Source organism: Salmo trutta, chromosome 4 (assembly GCF_901001165.1).
Source record: "Salmo trutta chromosome 4, fSalTru1.1, whole genome shotgun sequence".
Taxonomy (NCBI): Eukaryota; Metazoa; Chordata; class Actinopteri; order Salmoniformes; family Salmonidae; genus Salmo; species Salmo trutta.
In genome coordinates this window covers 22973164-22994408 of record NC_042960.1, presented here as the reverse complement: position 1 = coordinate 22994408, position 21245 = coordinate 22973164, and the positions used below count along the sequence as shown (strand labels likewise).

At 39.8% G+C, this 21245-nt stretch overlaps 1 protein-coding gene across 1 annotated transcript in view; it reads left to right on the top strand.

Annotated features, from left to right (window-relative positions):
* The first annotated feature begins 3727 nt into the window (after window positions 1-3727).
* Window positions 3728-21245, top strand: part of LOC115192080 (tetraspanin-5) — a 28028-nt gene continuing 10510 nt past the window's right edge. Inside the window, exons 1-4 of the mRNA XM_029750198.1 lie at window positions 3728-4158; window positions 9091-9141; window positions 10275-10421; window positions 16611-16781. Of these exons, the coding sequence (XP_029606058.1) occupies window positions 4075-4158; window positions 9091-9141; window positions 10275-10421; window positions 16611-16781 (453 nt within the window). The 5' untranslated portion in view covers window positions 3728-4074. The remainder of the gene's footprint in view (window positions 4159-9090; window positions 9142-10274; window positions 10422-16610; window positions 16782-21245) is intronic.

The window sequence follows — 21245 nt, the reverse complement described above, 5'->3', positions numbered from 1 at the left end:
GGGGACTCAAACACATGCTTCATTTGTAAATTATGTCTGAGTGTTGGAGCATGACCCTTGGCTATCCATAAATTTAAAAAAAAAACTAGAAAATGGTGAAGCCTTTATTTAAGGAATTTGACTTCGACTGCTGATACTTAACTATATTTGAGCAATTACATATACATTTGATACTTTATATTTAAAACCAAGTACTTTTAGACAGCGTATAGCGCCTTTCAGCAAAGAAATGTATTCTTAATAATAATACTTGATGGGAAGTATGTATTTGCCCAAAAAATAATGAGCCTATTGTTATTATTCAGAATTATTATTAGTAGTATTATTATGCAAAATTTTACTAACAAAATACACGAAGCCTCATATTGAGAGATTGTTTCAGACCTTAATAGAGGGCTCTAATGATACACAACTGGCTATTGGACCATATGAGAGGGAAGATAATGGGTCAACTCACAGCTGTGAAAACTGTCCTTAGGACATTTGCACATTTGTTGCCTCCTGTGCCTGAACCATAATGTTACTTTCACTTCGAAGTTACACCTGGTAGCTATATATGTGTTCAAACAATTTAGGTTTTTCATTTTTATATATAATCATGCGAGTCCCAATGCAAACAACTAACTATATTTTCATAATAAAAACAAATGCAATGACAATAACAACAATCATAAAAAAAACAAATGTTACATTTAGTCTTTCAGATCTTGTCTGATGGAACATAAGAAATTTGAAAAAATAATTTAGTAGAATACTGTATGTCTAATCAGTAATAGGATGTTTGTTTTTGAATAATCGACAGGCTGGTCCAGTGGGCAAGAAAGGTGAAGCAATAAAGCCACTAAGTGACAAAATGAGACCAACAGCTGATTATTTTACCGTTTGCTCTGGGTAAAGTTCCTATCTGATTTGGTGACACTTTTAATCTGATTACTGTGTAGGCTAATTATTCCTGTGAGTACAGTCTAACAAGTTTTGTTATTAGTCATTTTTACACTGTACTTACAGCAGTAACCCTAAACTGTAATTGCAATGCTACATTTTACTAACAGAAATAATTACACAGTAATTATAGCACGGTGAGTGTTACTGGGCTGTGTGACTATAGATTGGGGTGCCAATTTGGTTAGATGGCCATGACAGTATGAGGGACTTGAGTAGGACTTTAGTTTGGACATTTGGGATAAAGCCCTGGGACAGGCACGTGCACAGATAGAGGCCTAACTGTGCCTGAGCACCTCACCCTTTGCCCTCCCAATCACCAAGTGCCCCATTGGGTGGCAGTATAGGTCGTCATCAAGTTCGCCACCCCCCCACCCCGTCCATTGGTTTCGCCTTTTGGTCTGCCCTGGATCTCGCGCACGATTGGTTGCGCCTGTTTCCAGGTCTGTCCACTGAGATTGCGCGCGCCCGGTATCCGATTTTATATGTGTGTGTGTGTGTGTGTGTGTGTGTGTGTGTGTGTGTGTGTGTGTGTGTGTGTAACAAGCTACATATTTTAAATATCAACAGTACTGCCACAGCAGCATAATATTTGATTAACACTTTATAACACTTGATTTACATCATCATCAAGATTCGGTCTGGTTGGCTGATACGCGCAGCAGTGAGACGCAAAAAGAGGAGAGGAGCGGCTGCATCAACTACCCTCTGACCTAACTCCATAATTTCTTCAGTCGGGAGTTGCAGGTGTGTCAGCAGCAACAGAGGTAGTTGAATCTAGCTAACCACAATATACTACAATATCCACACAGGCCACTAACCAGCCAGACATATATCATGGGTTAGAATATTATACTATGAAGTTATTATTTTGGAGAATTTAAGATAAAATAATTTTTACTCATTGTGATTTATCGAGCTAGCTAACTTGCAAATGTCCATCAATCATCAACATCAATGATCAGTTAATAGCCCACCCTCTTTTACCGACCTCAATAATGTCTTTAGGAGGCAACGAAGTTAGCTTGCTTACAATTTGTGATGAGTAAGTGTGTTGTTGCAAGAAATATATATGAATATTCTAAAATGAAAATCGCTACGGGGCTGTAATGAATTTCGAGAAATTAATGCTTAAAGTAGATTCTTTCTTTCAGGTGGGAGGGTACATTTTGAGCCCCTGCCCCCTGAAACGTCTGTGCACAGCCCTGCCCTGGAATACTTGTCCTCAATCAGGTAACCAGCTTACAGTTTTAGCAAGAATGGCACCCTTTGAGAACAGTGTCCTCATCACAGTAGAAACCTCTTCTAAAGCCCAACTGGGTGCAAACCTAGACAGCAGAAGAATGCCAGGTGATATGGCTGCTGACTGTACTTATCAATAACATGTCTTTATTGGACTGTGGGCATTTTTTAAATTTAAATGTAACCTTTATTTAACTTGGCAAGTCAATTAAGAACAAATTCTTGTTTACAATGATGGCTTACCCAGTCCAAACCCAGACGACACTGGGCCAATTGTGCGCCGCCCTATGGGACTCCCAATCACGGCTGGATATGATACAGCCTGGATTCGAACCAGCTCTTGCACTGAGATGCAGTGCCTTAGACTGCTGCACCACACGTTTGCAGTTCCCCCTCATTCACACACACATCCCCTAAGAACAATTTGACAATTGTCCCGATTACGTATATCCTAAAGAATTAAACTAATTTAGTCAATTTGTCATCACAAGGAGTGTAACTCTTTTCTTTAATATGCAACTTTGCCAGGCTGCTTTTTTAAATTTATTTTACTAGGCATGTCAGTTAAGAACAAATTCTTACTTACAAAGACAGCCTGGGAACAGTGGGTTAACTGCCTTGTTCAGGGGCAGAATGACAGATTTTTACCTTGTCAGCTCGGGGATTCGATCTAGCAACCTTTCAGTTACAGGCCCAACCCTCTAACCATTAGGCAACCTACCGCCTTTGCAAGTCAAAACAAACTGCTACGCTGTGGTACAGGCATGGACATTAAAACCAGGGTATATGCACAGATAGAACAATGATGATATTTCACCGGATGTATAAATGTGAAGCATCCGCTTGGCGTTTCCACTCACTCAAATATGATGGTGAGAAGAAGCCCAGTGGCCGGCAGTGAGAGAAGATAGAACGAGATGGATTTTGGCCAACATTCTGCAAATGTTCTCATCGATTAAACATTTGATCTCAACACAGTTTTCTGTTCCCAAAACTTGAATCTGTTACGAACAGAGTGGACTAAGATTTGTAGACTTTACCCGTTGGCAAACATTTTTTTATAAATAAATAAACAAAACGTTCAGAAGGAGTGCTAGGGCGAATCGAGTTTTTGCGTTATCTTACGGAAATATGCAAATACATGCTAGAACGCGCCAATATGATCTCGCTAGCTCGTGCTTGGCTCTGCGCGCCTCCTAAGTGTTCTGCCAACTATGACTCATTTGTTCCCGTTGGAAACTACAGGCTGTGGTCTATCTTGGGTTAGTTGTAAACATCTTTGTTAAAGGTCTATTGCCGCGTTCAAAACAACTGGGAACTCGGATAAATATGAGGTCAAATCATGACGTCAGTGAACTTCAGGTCGGAAAATCGGAGCTCTAGAAAAAGGAATTCAGAGTTGGATGACCGTTCAAAACGATGTTTCCCAGTTGTTTTGTACGCACTGAAGTCGGAAGTCGTAGATTTCCAAATTTCATGTTCCAAGTTCCATGTTCCGAGTTCCCAGTTGTTTTGAACATGGCATATATACTCATGACAGGAATGCTCTCATTGGTAGGCAGACACGTCCATCAAATAACAGCCATGTCTAGATCATGGACCAGACAGACGAACGGTTTTAATCTGGTTGGGCTCATATACTGTAGGGTGAAAAAAAAATATATATAGCATACGACATTCGATATTTGTTTTAAAGCAGATAGTTTGTGACCCTACGCATTTCAAAGAGGAAGCAAGATGTTGAACGTTATTACACGCTGAACATTTGTCGGAACATTTCTACTGGTTGAACCGTTAACTGCGGGTTTCCGAAACGATCTGTCGAACCCAAACCAGATTGGATGTGATTTAGCCCTATTCTGGTGGGCGACATTTGTAAATGCGAGCCAAATGATGTCCGGAAAGTATTTCAAGGCTCATGAAGTCAGTTGCTGTATCAAATATTTCATATTTGGATTCAATATAATATTTTGGGTAAGTAAATCTGCTATATGACGTTTTCAGTGTCTGTCATGGCTTTATAGACTAGCCTACATCATATTGAAATGCTTTTCAACCTTGGCCTGCGTTTCACATATGGGGGGAAATGGGAAAGGCATTTGTATCGTTAATGTTTTTTAAGTCTTACGTCAACGGATGCAATAAATAAGATAATTCAACGAATTGAAATCTGTTATTAACATTGAAATCCGTTATTAACATTGAATAGGTGCTTTATGAGGAGACCAACATACGGGACACCAATAATAGCCGAATCGGTGGTGAATGCGGCAATGTTGAACTGAAATAGTAGAATTATGGTTTATTTAGATAAACACGGGGTCCGGACATAGATAAGCAGGTTTCCTCTTGCTGCTCGTTGTAATTCTAAGTATCCATGTGTGATTACGTCATAATGTCTTTTTTTTTCTCATTAAATTTGTAGGCCTACTGCTCATGGCACCCCTTAAATGAAATGCAAGCTATAGCAGCTTACATCTGATAACATGCTCCCTCTATTGTTTCTATTTTGTAACATCTTGGCATCACTGTGCATGACGATTATGTCAACTTGCAGACTATTGAGAAAAATATCTACTTTATCTGATATTTAATCTTTATTTAACTAGGCAAGTCAGTTAAGAACAAATTCTTATTTACAATGACTGCCTACCAAAAGGCAAAAGGCTTCCTGCGGTGATGGGGTCTGGAATAAAAAATAAATACAATATAAATATAGGACTAAACACACATCACAACAAGATAGACCTAAGACAACAACATAGCAAGGCAGCAACACATGACAACACAGCATGGTAGAAACACAACATACAACAACATGGTAGCAGCACAAAACATGGTACAAATATTATTGGGCACAGACAACAGCACAAAGGGCAAGAAGGTACAGACAACAATACATCCAACAAAGCAGCCACAACTGTCAGTAAGAGTGTCTAAGATTGAGTCTTTGAAAGACGAGATTGAGATAAAACTATCCAGTTTGAGTGTTTATTGCAGCTCGTTCCAGTTGCCAGCTGCAGCGAACTGAAAAGAGGAGCGACCCAGGGATGTGTGTGCTTTGGGGACCTTTAACAGAATGTGACTGGCAGAATGGGTGTTGTATGTGGAGGATGAGGGCTGCAGTAGATATCTCAGATAGGGGGGAGTGAGGCCTAAGAGGGTTTTGTAAATAAGCATCAACCAGTGGGTCTTGCGACGGGTATATGGAGATGACCAGTTTACAGAGGAGTATAGAGTGCAGTAATGTGTCCTATAAGGAGCATTGGTGGCAAATCTGATGGCCGAATGGTAAAGAACATCTAGCCTCTCAAGAGCACCTTTACCTACCGTTCTAAAAATTATGTCTCCGTAATCTAGCATGGGTAGGATGGTCACCTAAATCAGGGTTAGTTTGGCAGCTGGGGTGAAAGAGGAGTAATTACGATAGAGTCTAGATTTATGCAGCTTTGATATGTGCAGAGAGAAGGACAGTGTACCAACTAGCCATACTCCCAAGTACTTGTATGAGGTGACTACTTCAAGCTCTAAACCCTCAGAGGTAGTAATAGCACCTGTGGGAAGATGGGCATTCTTCTTACCAAACCACATGAACTTTGTTTTGGAGGTGTTCAGAACAAGGATAAGGATACAGTGTTTCCTTCTGGCCATGCATATATCAATTGCCAATAGGCTGTAGAATGCATGAACTGAGGCCTTGCCTCCAAATCTGTGAAAATGAATGGCATTCTCCATTGAACCCTATAGCCATACTGCATAGGGGCCTATATGTAATAATAGCCTAGAGAAGATATACACTGATCGGTCAGTTTATTAGGTACACCACCCCGTTCATGAAAATTGATTGCTCCTACAGACAGTGAATCAAGTGGCTGTGGTTTGCTATATAAAGCAGGCAGACGGGCATCGAGGCATTCAGTTACTGTTGGATTGAACGTTAGACTGGGCAGAAAAAGCAACTTTGAGCGTGGTATGTCATTGACAGGCACGCCGGACCCAGTATCTCAGAAACAGCCATCCTCCTGGAGTTTTCGCACACGACAGTGTCTAGGGTTTACCGAGAATGATGCGACAAATAAAAAACATCCAGTCAGCGGCAGTCTTGTGGGCGAAAACAGCATGTTGATGAGAGTGGTCGAAGGAGGATTGCAAGGATTGTCCAAGCTAACAGCCGGGCCACAAACAGACAAATAATGGTGCAGTGGTGTGCAGAACTGCATCTCGGAACGCACAACTCTTCGATCCTTGTCATAGATGGGCAATTGCAGCAGATGACCACACTGGGTTCCATTCCAATCAGTTAAAAACAAGAAGAAGCGCTCCAGTGGGCACGCAATCACCAACAATTGAGGAGTGGAAAAACATTGCCTGGTCCTATGAATCATGTTTCCTGTTGCGTCATGCTGATGGCAGAGTCGGGATTTGGCCTAAGCAGCCTGAGTCCATGGACCCATCCTGCCTAGTGTCAATGGTACAGGCTGGTGGCGGTGGTGTACTACTGTCCAGCATGGACCAACATCCCTGTGGAACGTTTCCGACTTGTAGAATCCATGCCCCGAAGAATTCAGGCTGATCTGGAGGCAAAGGGGGTCCGACCCGGTACTAGATGGGTATACCTAATAAACTGGCAGATGAGTGTAGGTACGCTACAGTGTAACTGAAGTCTGGGTAGGTTTACTTGTTCCACGTACATGTTTGCGACATGCACAATGTCAAGGATTTTGTTGAGTTTACAAATGTAATGTTAACATGTAATTACTCAAGTTGTAGCCTAAGTAGTCTACTGTAACAATATTGTATTATCATATTAATATTTATCTCTACAATAATTTCATTGTGCCTGCCGAGTTGGACCAGTAGCTGGAAGGTTGCTGTTTCAAGCCTCGGGCCAGGTGTAAACTGGAAAGTACTGGCAGGTACCATCAACTGCATTTGTGTATCTGAGCAAGGCATTTACACTTAAACTGCTCTCCATCCAGAAGAACTGCTCCATGGCTGACACTGCACCTCTCAACGTGTGTATATACAGTGTAGATACAGCACAGTATATGGGGCCAGGTTGAGATATACAGTATACACATTTCTGTTTCTTATGAAATGCATATCTATATATCTATTCTATTCGAATCTATCCTAAGGGACAATTTAAAGTGGGACCCCTAAATTCATGATTGCAAATTGCCTTCACTGAAGTGACAGGTCGAGTGGCACTAAAGGATAAGGGGGCATGAATTACATCTATATCCAAAATAGATAGGGTATCCTTGTACATACAAATGTATTGAAGTTGTAACACATTATATCATTTTCGCCATCAATACACTCCAAAAAGACCAGAAAACAAATGCAGATATGGTGCATGCAACGTGTTTCGACTATGTCTTCTGAAGTGAACCATTATACATCAGATTGATTGTTTGAGTCGTACAGTATACCCTGGTATAGTCTGTGATATCTGTTGACACAGTGCTTCCCGTAGCCTACAATTTGTTGCCATTGTAAGATGTTCCCATGCTGATTGATAGGTTAAATTATAGATTCAGTAGACTACTGATGGAATCCTTGTCTTCTAAAACAACAAAAATAATAATAATAATTTTGGGCTAATTATTTATTTTCATATACGGTAGATCCTCACATCTTGTACAGCATAACTTGACAGATGAAGTGAACTTCAGGTTAAATGTACACTACAGCACTCTAATACACAGTGAGGCAAATCTAATTGTCACGGATGGATGTGCACTATATTAATTCACGTATATATGACTTCTGTTGTAAGGATGTAGATCCATTGATATAAAACCTATAGGCAGGTTCACTGGACACAATTAAGCCTAGTCCTGGACTAAAAAGCGCTTTCTATTTGGAGATTCTGAGCCAGTTTCCTGAACATAAGCCTCTTGGACTAATAATAATTTTCAATGGACAATCTTAATTTGAGCATGGTTTTTAGTCCAGCACTAGGCTTAATCTGTATCATGGAAACTGGCCCATAGAGTGCTCTTTAGTCCAGAACTAGTCAAGGCCTAATCTAGCCTGGTCTAACATCTGTTTGTGCTGTTTTCCCAACTCTTGTAGTCATCGTCATATCAAAAAAGTGTCTTATATAATTTTATTGCAGTTATTTATTTTACCATCTTGAGGGCAGGGAAGAGCTACAGGCAAGTGTACGGCTTAGGTTTGAGGGCCATGTCATACTTACAATGTTATAATTTAAGATACATGGCACACAGATTACCTGTTCTTAAATCAAAGCACTGCAAGAGCAAACTGGATCTCTGCAGAAAACTTGTGCTTCCTTTATTATGCTTTCAAATTGCTTAAAGATTGATCCTAGTGTAGGAGGCCCTAGAAAGCCTCCGACACTAGTGCCATGTACGTTTCAGGGTTTGTCCTGGATACTGTGACGACTATTGTGTCAGACAACATAAACAGTGGTTCAGTCCATGTGCTTTAGCACAAGATGATAACCCAGTTAATGAAATGCCTGTACAGTTTCTCCCTCATCAATAGATTTTACGGGTATTGGTAGTATGTATTGATGGAAATGCAGGAGGCTACTGTGCTGTAGTATTTTTGCTTACATTATTTCAGGGTTATACAATTTTGCATATTTGTCCAACTCCATAGAGTTATGGCAGTTCTAAATTCCTGGCCCAAAAATTTGAGGAATCCTCCTACATATAATTGGTTGATGTTAACCCCAACAATATTCAGTACAGCATATCTGTGTACATTTTTCATGACTTGATGGTTGATTAATGGTGAAATAACTTTCCTCAACCACAACTCAGTCGATAAGCCAGAGAGGATGTCTCTAGTTTTATATTAATAAGTCATATCTACAATACTGATCTCTCTCTCTCTCTCTCTCTCTCTCTCTCGCTCTCTCATGGTTCACAGTTACTTGGAGTGGCGTTCCTTGGCATAGGGCTTTGGGCATGGAGCGAGAAGGTGAGTCCAGCTGAGATCCCTGGGTGTCCTGTATCCTCTAGATAACTAATGATCTGCTAGCTGACTGCTCAAAGAATTCGAAACACATTGCAAGTGTCTGCAGGTATAGTGCATTATGATGCAGTTATAATGCATTGTAAGACTTTTTGAGCATAATGTCTTATAATTATTTAATAATGATCCAGACTAAATACCAGCCAATTTGAGTCAGTTGAAATGTTCATACATTAACTTACAACATTATAAGCCTGTTTATAACACATTATAAAGGCTCATATACATGCTTATAAGAAGTTATAAAGCATTATGCTTGCAGGCTTTAAGTGTTACAGAAGAGATCCTAGTGTTATTTATTATTTCTGTTCTACCAATAAAGATGTATCATATGTCATGGTAATAGATCACAGGTTTATAAATCTATAACGAGACTGACCCATGTTAAAGAGTGTTCCACATCCATCTGCCCTGCATGAGATCATTTCTGTAAAAGAAAAGTGGAAACACTGGAGTTTTCCAGTGGGAAGCATGACTTCACAATGGCTCCTGAATGGATTGGACACATTCACAGGTTCATTTGTATTTATTAGGGATACCCATTTTTTCATTGTGCTTTCTCCTCTTTTGGCTCATATTTCCAAGCTGTCATGAAGGCGGCGTGTAGTACATATCCTGGTGTGGATGTGTGCGTGCATGCATGTATATGTTTTTTTATTTATTTAACTAGGCAAGCCAGTTAAGAACAAATTCCTATTTACAATGACGGCCTCCCCCGACCAAACCCAGATGACGCTGGGCCAATTGTGCGCCGCCTTATGGGACTCCCAGTCACGGCCGGATGTGATTCAGCCTGGATTTGAACTAGGGACTGTAGTGACGCCTCTTGCACTGAGATGCAGTGCCTTAGACCGCTGTGCCACTCGGGAGCCTGAAATGCTCGTGTCTTTGTCATGAAAGTCCTAGAGTGGAATCATTTTTGTATGTCCAATAAGGTCTCCATTGCTCAAGCTCCATGTTTCAAACTCTATAAAACAGTTGACATGATTGACTATGAATAAATAACATGACTAACTGACTCTTCATGAGTCAATTATATCTAGTGATTTCTCTGTCTCTCTCTCTCTCTCTCTCTCTAGGGTGTGCTCTCCAACATCTCGTCCATCACAGACCTGGGGGGCTTTGACCCCGTCTGGCTCTTCCTGGTGGTGGGAGGAGTTATGTTTATCCTTGGCTTTGCCGGCTGCATCGGAGCACTGAGGGAGAACTCTTTCCTTCTCAAGTTTGTATGTTCTCCTTTTTATTCGAGACCATTATATTTTACATTGATATGACATAACATTGGAAGTATTTTTCCTCCCCCTGTCAATACTTAACCCTACCCTACCAAGCAATTATACAGTTGAAGTCGGAAGTTTACATACACTTAGGTTGGAGTCATTAAAACTCATTTTTCACCCACTCCACAAATTTCTTGTTAACAAACTATAGTTTTGGCAAGTCGGTTAGGACATCTACTTTGTGCATGACACAAGTAATTTTTCCAACAATTGTTTACAGAAAGATTATTTCACTTATAATTCACTGTATCACAATTCCAGTGGGTTAGAAGTTTACATACACTAAGTTGACTGTGCCTTTAAACAGCTTGGAAAATTCCAGAAAATTATGTCATGGCTTTAGAAGCTTCTGATAGGCTAATTGACATCATTTGAGTTAATTGGAGGTGTACCTGTGGATTTATTTCAAGGCCTACCTTCACACTCAGTGCCTCTTTGCTTGACATCATGGGAAAATCAAAAGAAATCAGCTAAGACCTCAGAAAAAATTGCAGACCTCCACAAGTCTGGTTCATCCTCGGGAGCAATTTCCAAATGCCTGAAGGTACCACGTTCATCTGTACAAACAAGAGTACGCAAGTATAAACACCATGGGACCACGCAGCCGTCATACTGCTCAGGAAGGAGACGCGTTCTGTCTCCTAGAGATGAACGTGCCTTGGTGCAAAAAGTGCAAATCAATCCCAGAACAACAGCAAAGGACCTTGTGAAGATGCTGGAGGAAACCGGTACAAAAGTATCTATATCCACATTAAAACGAGTCCTATATCGACATAACCTTAACGGCCGCTCAGCAAGGAAATAATCACTGCTCCAATACCGCCATAAAAAAGCCAGAGTATGGTTTGCAACTGCACATGGGGACAAAGATCGTACCTTTTTGGAGAAATGTCCTCTGGTCTGATGAAACAAAAATATAACGTTTTGGCCATAATAATCGTTATGTTTGGAGGAAAAAGGGGGATGCTTGCAAGCCGAAGAACACCTTTCCAACCGTGAAGCACAGGGGTGGCAGCATCATGTTGTGGGGGTGCTTTGCTGCAGGAGGGACTGGTGCACTTCACAAAATAGATGGCATCATTTGAGGCAACATCTCAAGACATCGGGTCTTCCAAATGGACAATGACCCCAAGCATACTTCCAAAGTTGCTGCAACATGGCTTAAGGACAACAAAGTCAAGGTATTGGAGTAGCCATCACAAAGCCCTGACCTCAATCCCATAGAAAATGTGTGAGCAGAACTGAAAAAGTGTGTGCGAGCAAGGAGGCCTACAAACCTGACTCAGTTACACCAGCTCTGTCAGGAGGAATGGGCCAAAAAACTCACCCAACTTATTGTGGGAAGCTTGTGGAAGGCTACCTGATAGGTGTGACCCAAGTTAAACAATTTAAAGGCAATGCTACCAAATACTAATTGAGTGTATGTAAACTTCTGACCCACTGGGAATGTGATGAAAGAAATAAAAGCTGAAATAAATCATTTTCTCTACTATTATTCTGACATTTCACATTCTTAAAATAAAGTGGTGATCCTAACTGACCTAAAACAGGGAATTTTTACTGGGATTAAAGGTCAGGAATTGTGAAAAACTGAGTTTAAATGTATTTGGCTTGGGTGTATGTAAACTTCTGACTTCAACTGTAGGTCCACTACAATGTGTGTACTAAACCAGAGCACACAGCCTTACGGCGCAAGTGTGTGTTTTTGTTTTGTTTGGATTGGTGAATTATTGCTCGCAATTATGTCTTTAATGATGTATTTTATTACATTGTGATGTCTTTTATGAAGTCATGGTTAGGTCAGTTTGTATAAGGACGTTTTGTTAACATCTTTTTAACAACCAGAAAAGAGGATGTCTTTATCAGGTCGTAATATGGTTGAACAGATATCAACCAAAATCTTTCCCATGACTTCTTGATGTCATCATGAAAGAGACCTTGGGTAACAGAGACCATTTGTTTGTAATCTGGTTATATGATGACTTCTCAAACAGAAAACCAGTTTAACAACTAGAATTTTTTCCCCCTCTGGGGATTGGTGGGCCTTTGATATAAATATGGTACACTCTTAGAAAAAAAGGTGCTAACTAGAACCTTAAAGGGTTCTTTCGGCTGTCCCCAAAGGAGAACCCTTTGAAGAACCTTTTTGGTTCTAGGTAGAACCCTTTTGGGTTCCATGTAGAACCCTTTCCACAGAGGGTTTTACATGGAACTCAAAAGGCTTCTATCTGAAACCAAAAAGCTTTATCCTATGGGGACAGCCGAAGAACCCTTTCGGAATCCTTTTTTTCCAGGAGTGTAGATGAAAGGGAGGTTTAGGTTTATGACAAAAAGCTTTATATTAAGAGTCTTATAAATCAAGGCAACATCTTAGAAAATGTCAATGCAATGTTGAATGGATTAGCAATGAATTGAGAGGTACAGAATAGATTCATTCTCTCTCTGATGGCTTGGTTACACCCCCGGGTTCTCTTGAACTGGGTGATGGAAGGGGTAGCTGATAGTAGAAAGCTTGAAAACAACAACAGTGATTACTAATGTGTTTGCATAATATATTTGGTTGGCGGTGTTGATTAGCTGTTTTTTTAAGTTCAGTTGCTTTATCTACAAATATGTAGCATTTGTTCATGTTTCATATACTGTGATATGCTTCTATCCAGTGGGGAAAAGTTGGAATGCAAAAACATAATGACTTCATGTCCTGGCATGAAACTGGTTTGCTGTAGAGATCACATCATTTTTTTCATGATGTCATAACCAAGTGTCGTGTCTGGAATATCATTAAATGGGAAGACAGTTATTTAATCAAATCAATTCTCTAGGTGTAATTATTATTACACAATTAAACTAATCATGTAAACTTTAATTAACTAGGAAGTCGGGGCACCACATAATTGTTTTTATAGAGTATTTCCTGAATTGACTCTTCAGATATTTTCATATCTTATCGAGTACAGTCTTCTATTAATGATTATAAATCTTTACCTTTCGTTAGTCTCATTCCAAACGTTGTAAAATTATTGGTTATCTTCATGAACTCTAGCATAAATTATGAATCAGCGATATACAAATTAGCTTATTTATTTACTAACTAACTTAGTTAATCACAGAAATACATAACAAACAAACAGTAGATATTGGTTACTAACACAATGCATTGATAACATAATGGAAAAGTCCCTAGTGAGCTAAGCCGATATGACGGCTTGGTAGACAAAAGAAAAGGGGTGGGGATTGAGAAAGAGCGGGAGAACAGAATGGATAACTACACTCATAGAAATTGCTAATACTTTACATGAACGACCGCTCATTCGAAAATAAATAGCAATTTACATATTTACGAGTGTATGTCTTGCTGTCTCTCTTTGTGGTCGCCAGGTCCATCTGCTGGAGAGCGTCAATAGAAAAGTCTCTGGTTGCGTTTCCCCGAAGATCAAAGTCGTAGGTGGTTAGTATAGATACTTTAGAGTACCATTCGGGAATGTTAGAATAGATGTTGTTCTGCGGTTGTCGGTATTCTCGTTCTAGGTTTACGTCATTTCTAGCTGCAGACTAGTAATTCGTTTGTCTAGAATTTCTCACTTATTCTGTAGTGATCGATAGTCTCAGAGTTGAACCATTTCCAGCCGTGTAGCCAATGCTCCGCGTGGTATGGGCTTCTGGTCTTGCTATGATCCTCCCCCCAGGGCACGTCATGACACAAGTCAGGGAAAGACATCATATTTTTTGTAATCTGGTCAGATAACAACCAGGTAAAGGACATGTTTTTCAGGTTGCTTTTATGACGCTTAGCACTGTTGGGAGATTTGGAAAGCCATAGGCAATCAGTCAACAATATAATAATACTTGTATTATAAATATTAATCTTTAATTTACAATCTGTAGATACTAAGTGATTTGAAAGGTTCAGAATTTATGTGAAACATCACAGCACAGTTGAAAAATATATGGCACATGGAAATCATAAGAGTGTGGTTTACAGAAATAGGTGGGATGGACTGAGAGTAGCTGAGGGGTGGGTTTAAAAGCTCATTCTATAATAGTTATGACTGAAAACACTAGAGGTCGACCGATTATGATTTTTCAACTCCGATACCGATTATTGGAGGGCCAAAAGAGCCGATACCGATTAATCGGACGATTTTTTTATTTTATTTATTTATTTGTAATAATGACAATTACAACAATACTGAATGAACACTTATTTTAACTTAATATAATACATCAATAAAATAAATTTTGCCTCAAATAAATAAGGAAACATGTTCAATTTGATTTAAATAATGCAAAAACAAAGTGTTGGAGAAGAAAGTAAAAGTGCAATATGTGCCATGTAAAAAAGCTAACGTTTAAGTTCCTTGCTCAGAACATGAGAACATATGAAAGCTGGTGGTTCCTTTTAACATGAGTCTTCAATATTCCCAGGTAAGATGTTTTAGGTTGTAGTTATTATAGGAATTATAGGACTATTTCTCTCTATACGATTTGTATTTCATATACCTTTGACTATTGGATGTTCTTAGGCAGCGTTACCCATGTACAGGAAGGGAAAAAACTACTCCAAGTCTCAGAGCGAGTGACGTTTGAAATGCTATTAGCGTGCACCCGGCTAACTAGCTAGCCATTGCACATCGGTTACACCAGCCTCATCTTGGGAGTTGATAGGCTTGAGGTCATAAACAGTGCAATGCATTGCGAAGGGCTGCTGGCAAGACGCACAAAAGTGCTATTTTGAATGAATGCTTATGAGCCTGCTGCTGCCTACCACCGCTCAGTCAGACTGCTCTATCAAATCATAGACTTAATTATAACATAATAACACACAGAAACACGAGCCTTAGGTCATTAATATGGTCGAATCCGGAAACTATCATCTCAAAAACATAACGTTATTCCTGTTACATTGCACAACCTTCAGTGTTATGTCATAATTATGTAAAATTCTGACAAATTACCCAAAGTGTTGAAATATACCCTGACTGTGTGCAATGAACGCAAAATGACACAATTTCACCTGGTTAATATTGCCTGCTAACCTGGATTTCATTTAGCTAAATATGCAGGTTTAAAAATATATACTTCTGTGTATTGATTTTAAGAAAGGCATTGATGTTTATGGTTAGGTACAGTCGTGCAACGATTGTGCTTTTTTCGCAAATGCACTTTTGTTAAATCATCCCCGTTTGGCAAAGTCGGCTGTCTTTGTTAGGAAGAAATAGTCTTCACAGTTCGCAACGATTTTAAGAAAGGCATTGATGTTTATGGTTGGAGCAACGTGTACCTAAGCGATTATATGCAACGCAGGACAGGCTAGATAAACTAGTAATATCATCAACCATGTGTAGTTAACTAGTGATTATGATTGACTGATTGTTTTTTATAAGATCAGTTTAATGCTAGCTAGCAACTTACCTTAGCTTCTTACTGCATTCGCGTAACCTCGTGGAGTGCAATGTAAAGCAGGTGGTTAGAGCGTTGGACTAGTTAACCGTAAGGTTGCAAGATTGAATCCCTGAGCTGACAAGGTAAAAATCTGTCGTTCTGCCCCTGAACAAGGCAGTTAACCCACCGTTCCTAGGCCGTCATTGAAAATGAGAATGTGTACTTAACTGACTTGCCTAGTTAAATAAAGGTCTAAGAAAAAAAAAAAAAGTTTTTTTTAAATCGGCCAAATCGGCGTCCAAAAATACCGATTTCCGATTGTTATGAAAACTTGAAATCGGCCCTAATTAATCGGCCATTCCGATTAATCGGCCGACCTCTAGAAAACACGATATATATATATATATATATATATATATATATAATGTATACGGAATGTGTTTAAGTATTATCTATCCAGATAAAATGTATATATATCAAATAACTATATTCTTGCTATGTAACTACTGTGAAAAAAGTGCCATTTATGTAAAACGTGTGTAGAATGTACATGTAACAAAAAAAACTAAAAGTTATTTTTGTCCTCCGAAGAGGGGAGATGGGACACAATTTAAAAGAAATTGAAAATAATAAAAATACATTTACAAAAGGTCCTATCGCAACCAGTATACAACCTGATCATTAAGTGATTTGAACCAATTTTTCTTGCTGGGTATCCCATATTAAATGTTGTCCAATGTCACTCTGTTCCAGTTCTCTGTGTTCCTGGGGATCATCTTCTTCCTGGAGCTGACAGCTGGAGTCTTGGCCTTCGTCTTCAAGGACTGGATAAAGGACCAGCTCAACTTCTTCATCAACAACAACATCCGGGCGTACCGGGATGACATTGACCTACAGAATCTCATAGATTTCACCCAAGAATATGTAAGAGCAGTTATTTTTTTCACAACTGTCTTTCTGTGTGATAAGATTAATAATTTACTGGTGCACCCAGTGGTGTATTGTGGGCTATACGCAGGTACAGTGCCTTTGGAAAGTGTTCAGAACCCTTTACTTTTCCACATTTTGTCACGTTACAGCCTTATTCTAAAATGGATAAAAAAATAAAAATAATTCTCTCATCAATCTACACACTAACCCATAATGACAAATAAAAAACAATTTTTTAATATATTTTAGCAAATGTATAAAAAAATGTAATCACATTTTCATACAGTTGAAGTCGGAAGTTTACATACACTTAGGTTGGAGTCAATAAAACTCGTTTTTCAACCACTCCACAAATTTCTTATTAACAAACTATAGTTTTGGCAAGTCGGTGAGGACATCTACTTTCTGCATGACACAAATAATTTTTCCAACAATTGTTTACAGAAAGATTATTTCACTTATAATTCACTGTATCACAATTCCAGTGGGTCAGAAGTTTACATACACTAAGTTGACTGTGCCTTTAAACAGCTTGGAAAATTCCAGAAAATTATGTCAAGGCTTTAGAAGCTTCTGATAGGCTAATTGACATCATTTGAGTCAATTGGAGGTGTACCTGTGGATTTATTTCAAGGCCTACCTTCACACTCAGTGCCTCTTTGCTTGACATCATGGGAAAATCAGAAGAAATCAGCTAAGACCTCAGAAACAAATTGCAGACTTCCACAAGTCTGGTTCATCCTTGGGAGCAATTTCCAAACGTCTGAAGGTACATTTACATTTTAGTCATTTAGCAGACGCTCTTATCCTGAGCGACTTACAGTAGTGAATGCATACATTTTAATTTTATATTTCTTTGTACTGGCCCCCCATGGGAATCGAACCCACAACCCTGGCGTTGCACACACCATGCTGGCGTTGCAAACACCATGCTCTACCAACTGAGCCACAGGGAAGACTACCACGTTCATCTGGACTACCACGTTTATCTGTACAAACAAGAGTACGCAAGTATAAACACCATGGGACCACGCAGCCGTCATACTGCTCAGGAAGGAGACGCATTCTGTCTCCTAGAGATGAACGTACTTTGGTGAAAAAAGTAGAAATCAATCCCAGAACAACAGCAAAGGACCGTGTGAAGATGCTGGAGGAAACAGGTACAAAAGTATTTATATCCACAGTAAAACGAGTCCAATATCGACATAACCTGAAAGGCCGCTCAGCAAGGAAGAAGCCACTGCTCCAAAACCGGCATAAAAAAGCCAGACTACGATTTGCAACTGCACATGGGGACAAAGATAGTACTTTTTGGAGAAATGTCCTCTGGTATGATGAAACAAAAATAGAACTGTTTGGCCATAATGGCCATCGTTATGTTTGGAGGAAAAAGGGGGAGGCTTGCAAGCCGAAGAACACCTTCCCAACCGTGAAGCACGGGGGTGGCAGCATCATCTTGTGGGGGTGCTTTGCTGCAGGAGGGACTGGTGCACTTCACAAAATAGATGGCATCATGAGGGAGGAAAATGATGTGGATATATTGAAGCAACATCTCTGACATCAGTCAGGAAGTTAAAGCTTGGTCATAAATGGGTCTTCCAAATGGGCAATGACCCCAATCATACTTCCAAAGTTGTGGCAAAATGGCTTAAGGAACAAAGTCAAGGTTTTGGAGTGGCCATCACAAAGCCCTGACCTCAATCCCATAGAAAATTTGTGGCCAGAACTGAAAAGTCGTGTGCGAGCAAGGAGGCCTACAAACCTGACTCAATTACACCAGCTCTGTCAGGAGGAATGAGCCAAAATTCACCCAACTTATTGTGGGAAGCTTGTGGAAGGCTACCCGATAGGTTTGACCCAAGTTAATGGTGCACACCTGTCACCATCGTTCCGCGCACCTGCAAGTCATTACTCACCTGGACTCCATCACTTCCCTGATTACCTTCCCTATATATGTAACTCCCTTTGGTTCCTTCCACAGGTGTTATTGTTTCTGTTTCTGTGTCATGTCTGTGCATTGTCCGTGTTTCTTATTTTGTATTATGTTGTGTTTTTATTTATTAAAATACTCACTCCCTGAACTTACTTCCCGACTCTCACCGCACATTGTTACAGTTTGTATGGGCTAATAGCAGTAAGGCCAAATACAAATGTTAATAAAAAAAAAATGTTGTTACTTCAAGGGGTCTTAAAAATGAAATAGCAAAATTTGTTTGAATTTTAACAATTATTTAATGAAAAAATGGCTTTATGTCCTTTCAACTTATGATATCTGTCAGTAAAAGTTAACTAAGGCAACAAAAGTTTGGTCCGAAGTCTTGGTTGAATCTTTGCGATGCGCAATTCAGACCCGAATAAACCTTCCCAATTAAATGTTCACTGCCCAAGTAGGCAGAATGATATCATGATTTGTATCAATCGGGAGGGCATTTGTTAAAGCAAAGTGTGGGCAGCGGTGGCCGCTGATTGGCTGAATGTCCGTGACGCGAGGTGGTTGGAGTTGTCATCAAAGGAGCATGACAGAAACATGATGCCAAGTTTTTAACTACCGTTAGTTTCTTAGAAAATATACTGTATGAAGCAATCTGTGCATTTGAACAACAGTATAAATACACCTATTTCGCTTTTGCATGTCAAAAACCGAATGACCACTGCTGCACATGCTGACGCTGTTTTGAACAGATTAGATTATGCTATTTAGCAGCCAGCTCACGAACAAACAAGTGCACCAGGGAGAACGCAACAAGCATGCAGATGCAATAAGTGAAAACACATTATGTAACTGGGGATAGATAGCTAACATAATGTCACAAAGCATGATTAGCTAGCCAGTTAACTTTCATATTAATCTAGAAAGACTTGAAATTGGCATGGGTGCTAGCTAGCTGATTTTTAAAGGTAGATAACTGGTTAATTTGACAAAAAAACATACAAATATTTCTCAATGTTTCTCAAAATTACTGTAGCTGGCTAATTAAATTGATCATGCTTTGTGATACACCCAGTGCTTTGTAATTATGAGGGGTAGTTCCCCCTCATAGCAAATAGCTGGCAAAACAATCCAAGCAATGTTCGCATGGCCTATGCGCCCACAGAGGCGAAGCTGCTACTGCTGGCAGTCACTGAGTAGCTCAACAGCTGAGTAGCTCAACTGTTGAGCTACAGAGTAGCTCAACAGCTTGTTTTGAACATTTACCACACTTTGGGCATTTAAAACACAATCCATGAATTATATATATATTTTTTTATAAAAATAGTGTAACTTTATCACAAGGTTTTTTCTTTTTTGTGGACCAATCACAAGTGGGGCACGGCCACTAATGCCCTAATGGGTGAGCCGCCGCTGACTGTAGGCCTACATTCAAATCAAATCAAATTGTATTTGTCACACGCACCAAATACAACATGTACCTTATTGTGAAATGCTTACTTACAAACCCTTTACCAACAATGCAGCTCAAGAAATAGAGGTAAGAAAACATTTACTAAATAAAGCTAAAGTCAAAAATATAATAAAGTCAAAAAGTAATACAAGAAAATGACATAACAATAATGAGGCTATATACAGGGGGTACAAGTACTGAGTCAATGTGCGGGGGTACAGGTTAGTTGAGGTAATTTGTAAAGTGACTATGCGGAGATAATAAACAGCGAGTAGCAGCAGTGTAAAAACAAAGTGGGGGGGGGGGGCAGGCAATGTAAATAGTCCAGGTGGCCATTTGATTAATTGTTCAGCAGTCTGATGGTTTGGGGGTAGAAGCTGTTAAGGAGCCTTTTGGTCCTGGACTTGGTGCTCCGGTACCGCTTGCCGTGCGGTAGCAGAGAGAAAAGTTTATGATTTGGTTGACTGGAGTCTTTCGATAATTTTTTGGGCCTTCCTCTGACACCGCCTAGTATATAGGTCCTGGATTTGAGGAAGTTTGCCCCCAGTGATATACTGGGCCATACGTACCACCCTCTGTAGCGCCTTACAGTCAGATGCCGAGCAGTTGCCATACCAGGCGATGATGCAACCGGTCAGGATGCTCTCGATGGTGCAGCTGTAGAACTTTTTGAGGATCTGGGGACCCATGCCAAATCTTTTCAGTCCCCTGCCCTCTTCACAACTGTCTTGGTGTGTTTGGCCCATGATAGTTCGTTGATGATGTGGACACCAAGGAACTTGACACTCTCGACCTGCTCCACTTCAGCCCCGTCGATGTTAATGGGGGCCTGTTCGGCCATCCTTTTCCTGAAGTCCACCAACAGCTCCTTACATTGTACTGTAGGCCTTTGACAGAAACACCACTAGCCACATGGTCTGTTGCCCGTGTTCAGTTGAAGAAAATCTATTTTGTATATTTTTCACTGACATCAAAAATGGTCTCCTGATATGGTTTAAGCATTGTGGTGGTCTTAAAAAAAAATAATAATAATAATATTTAAAGTGTGATTTTAAGAGTAAAATCTAGAAAAAAA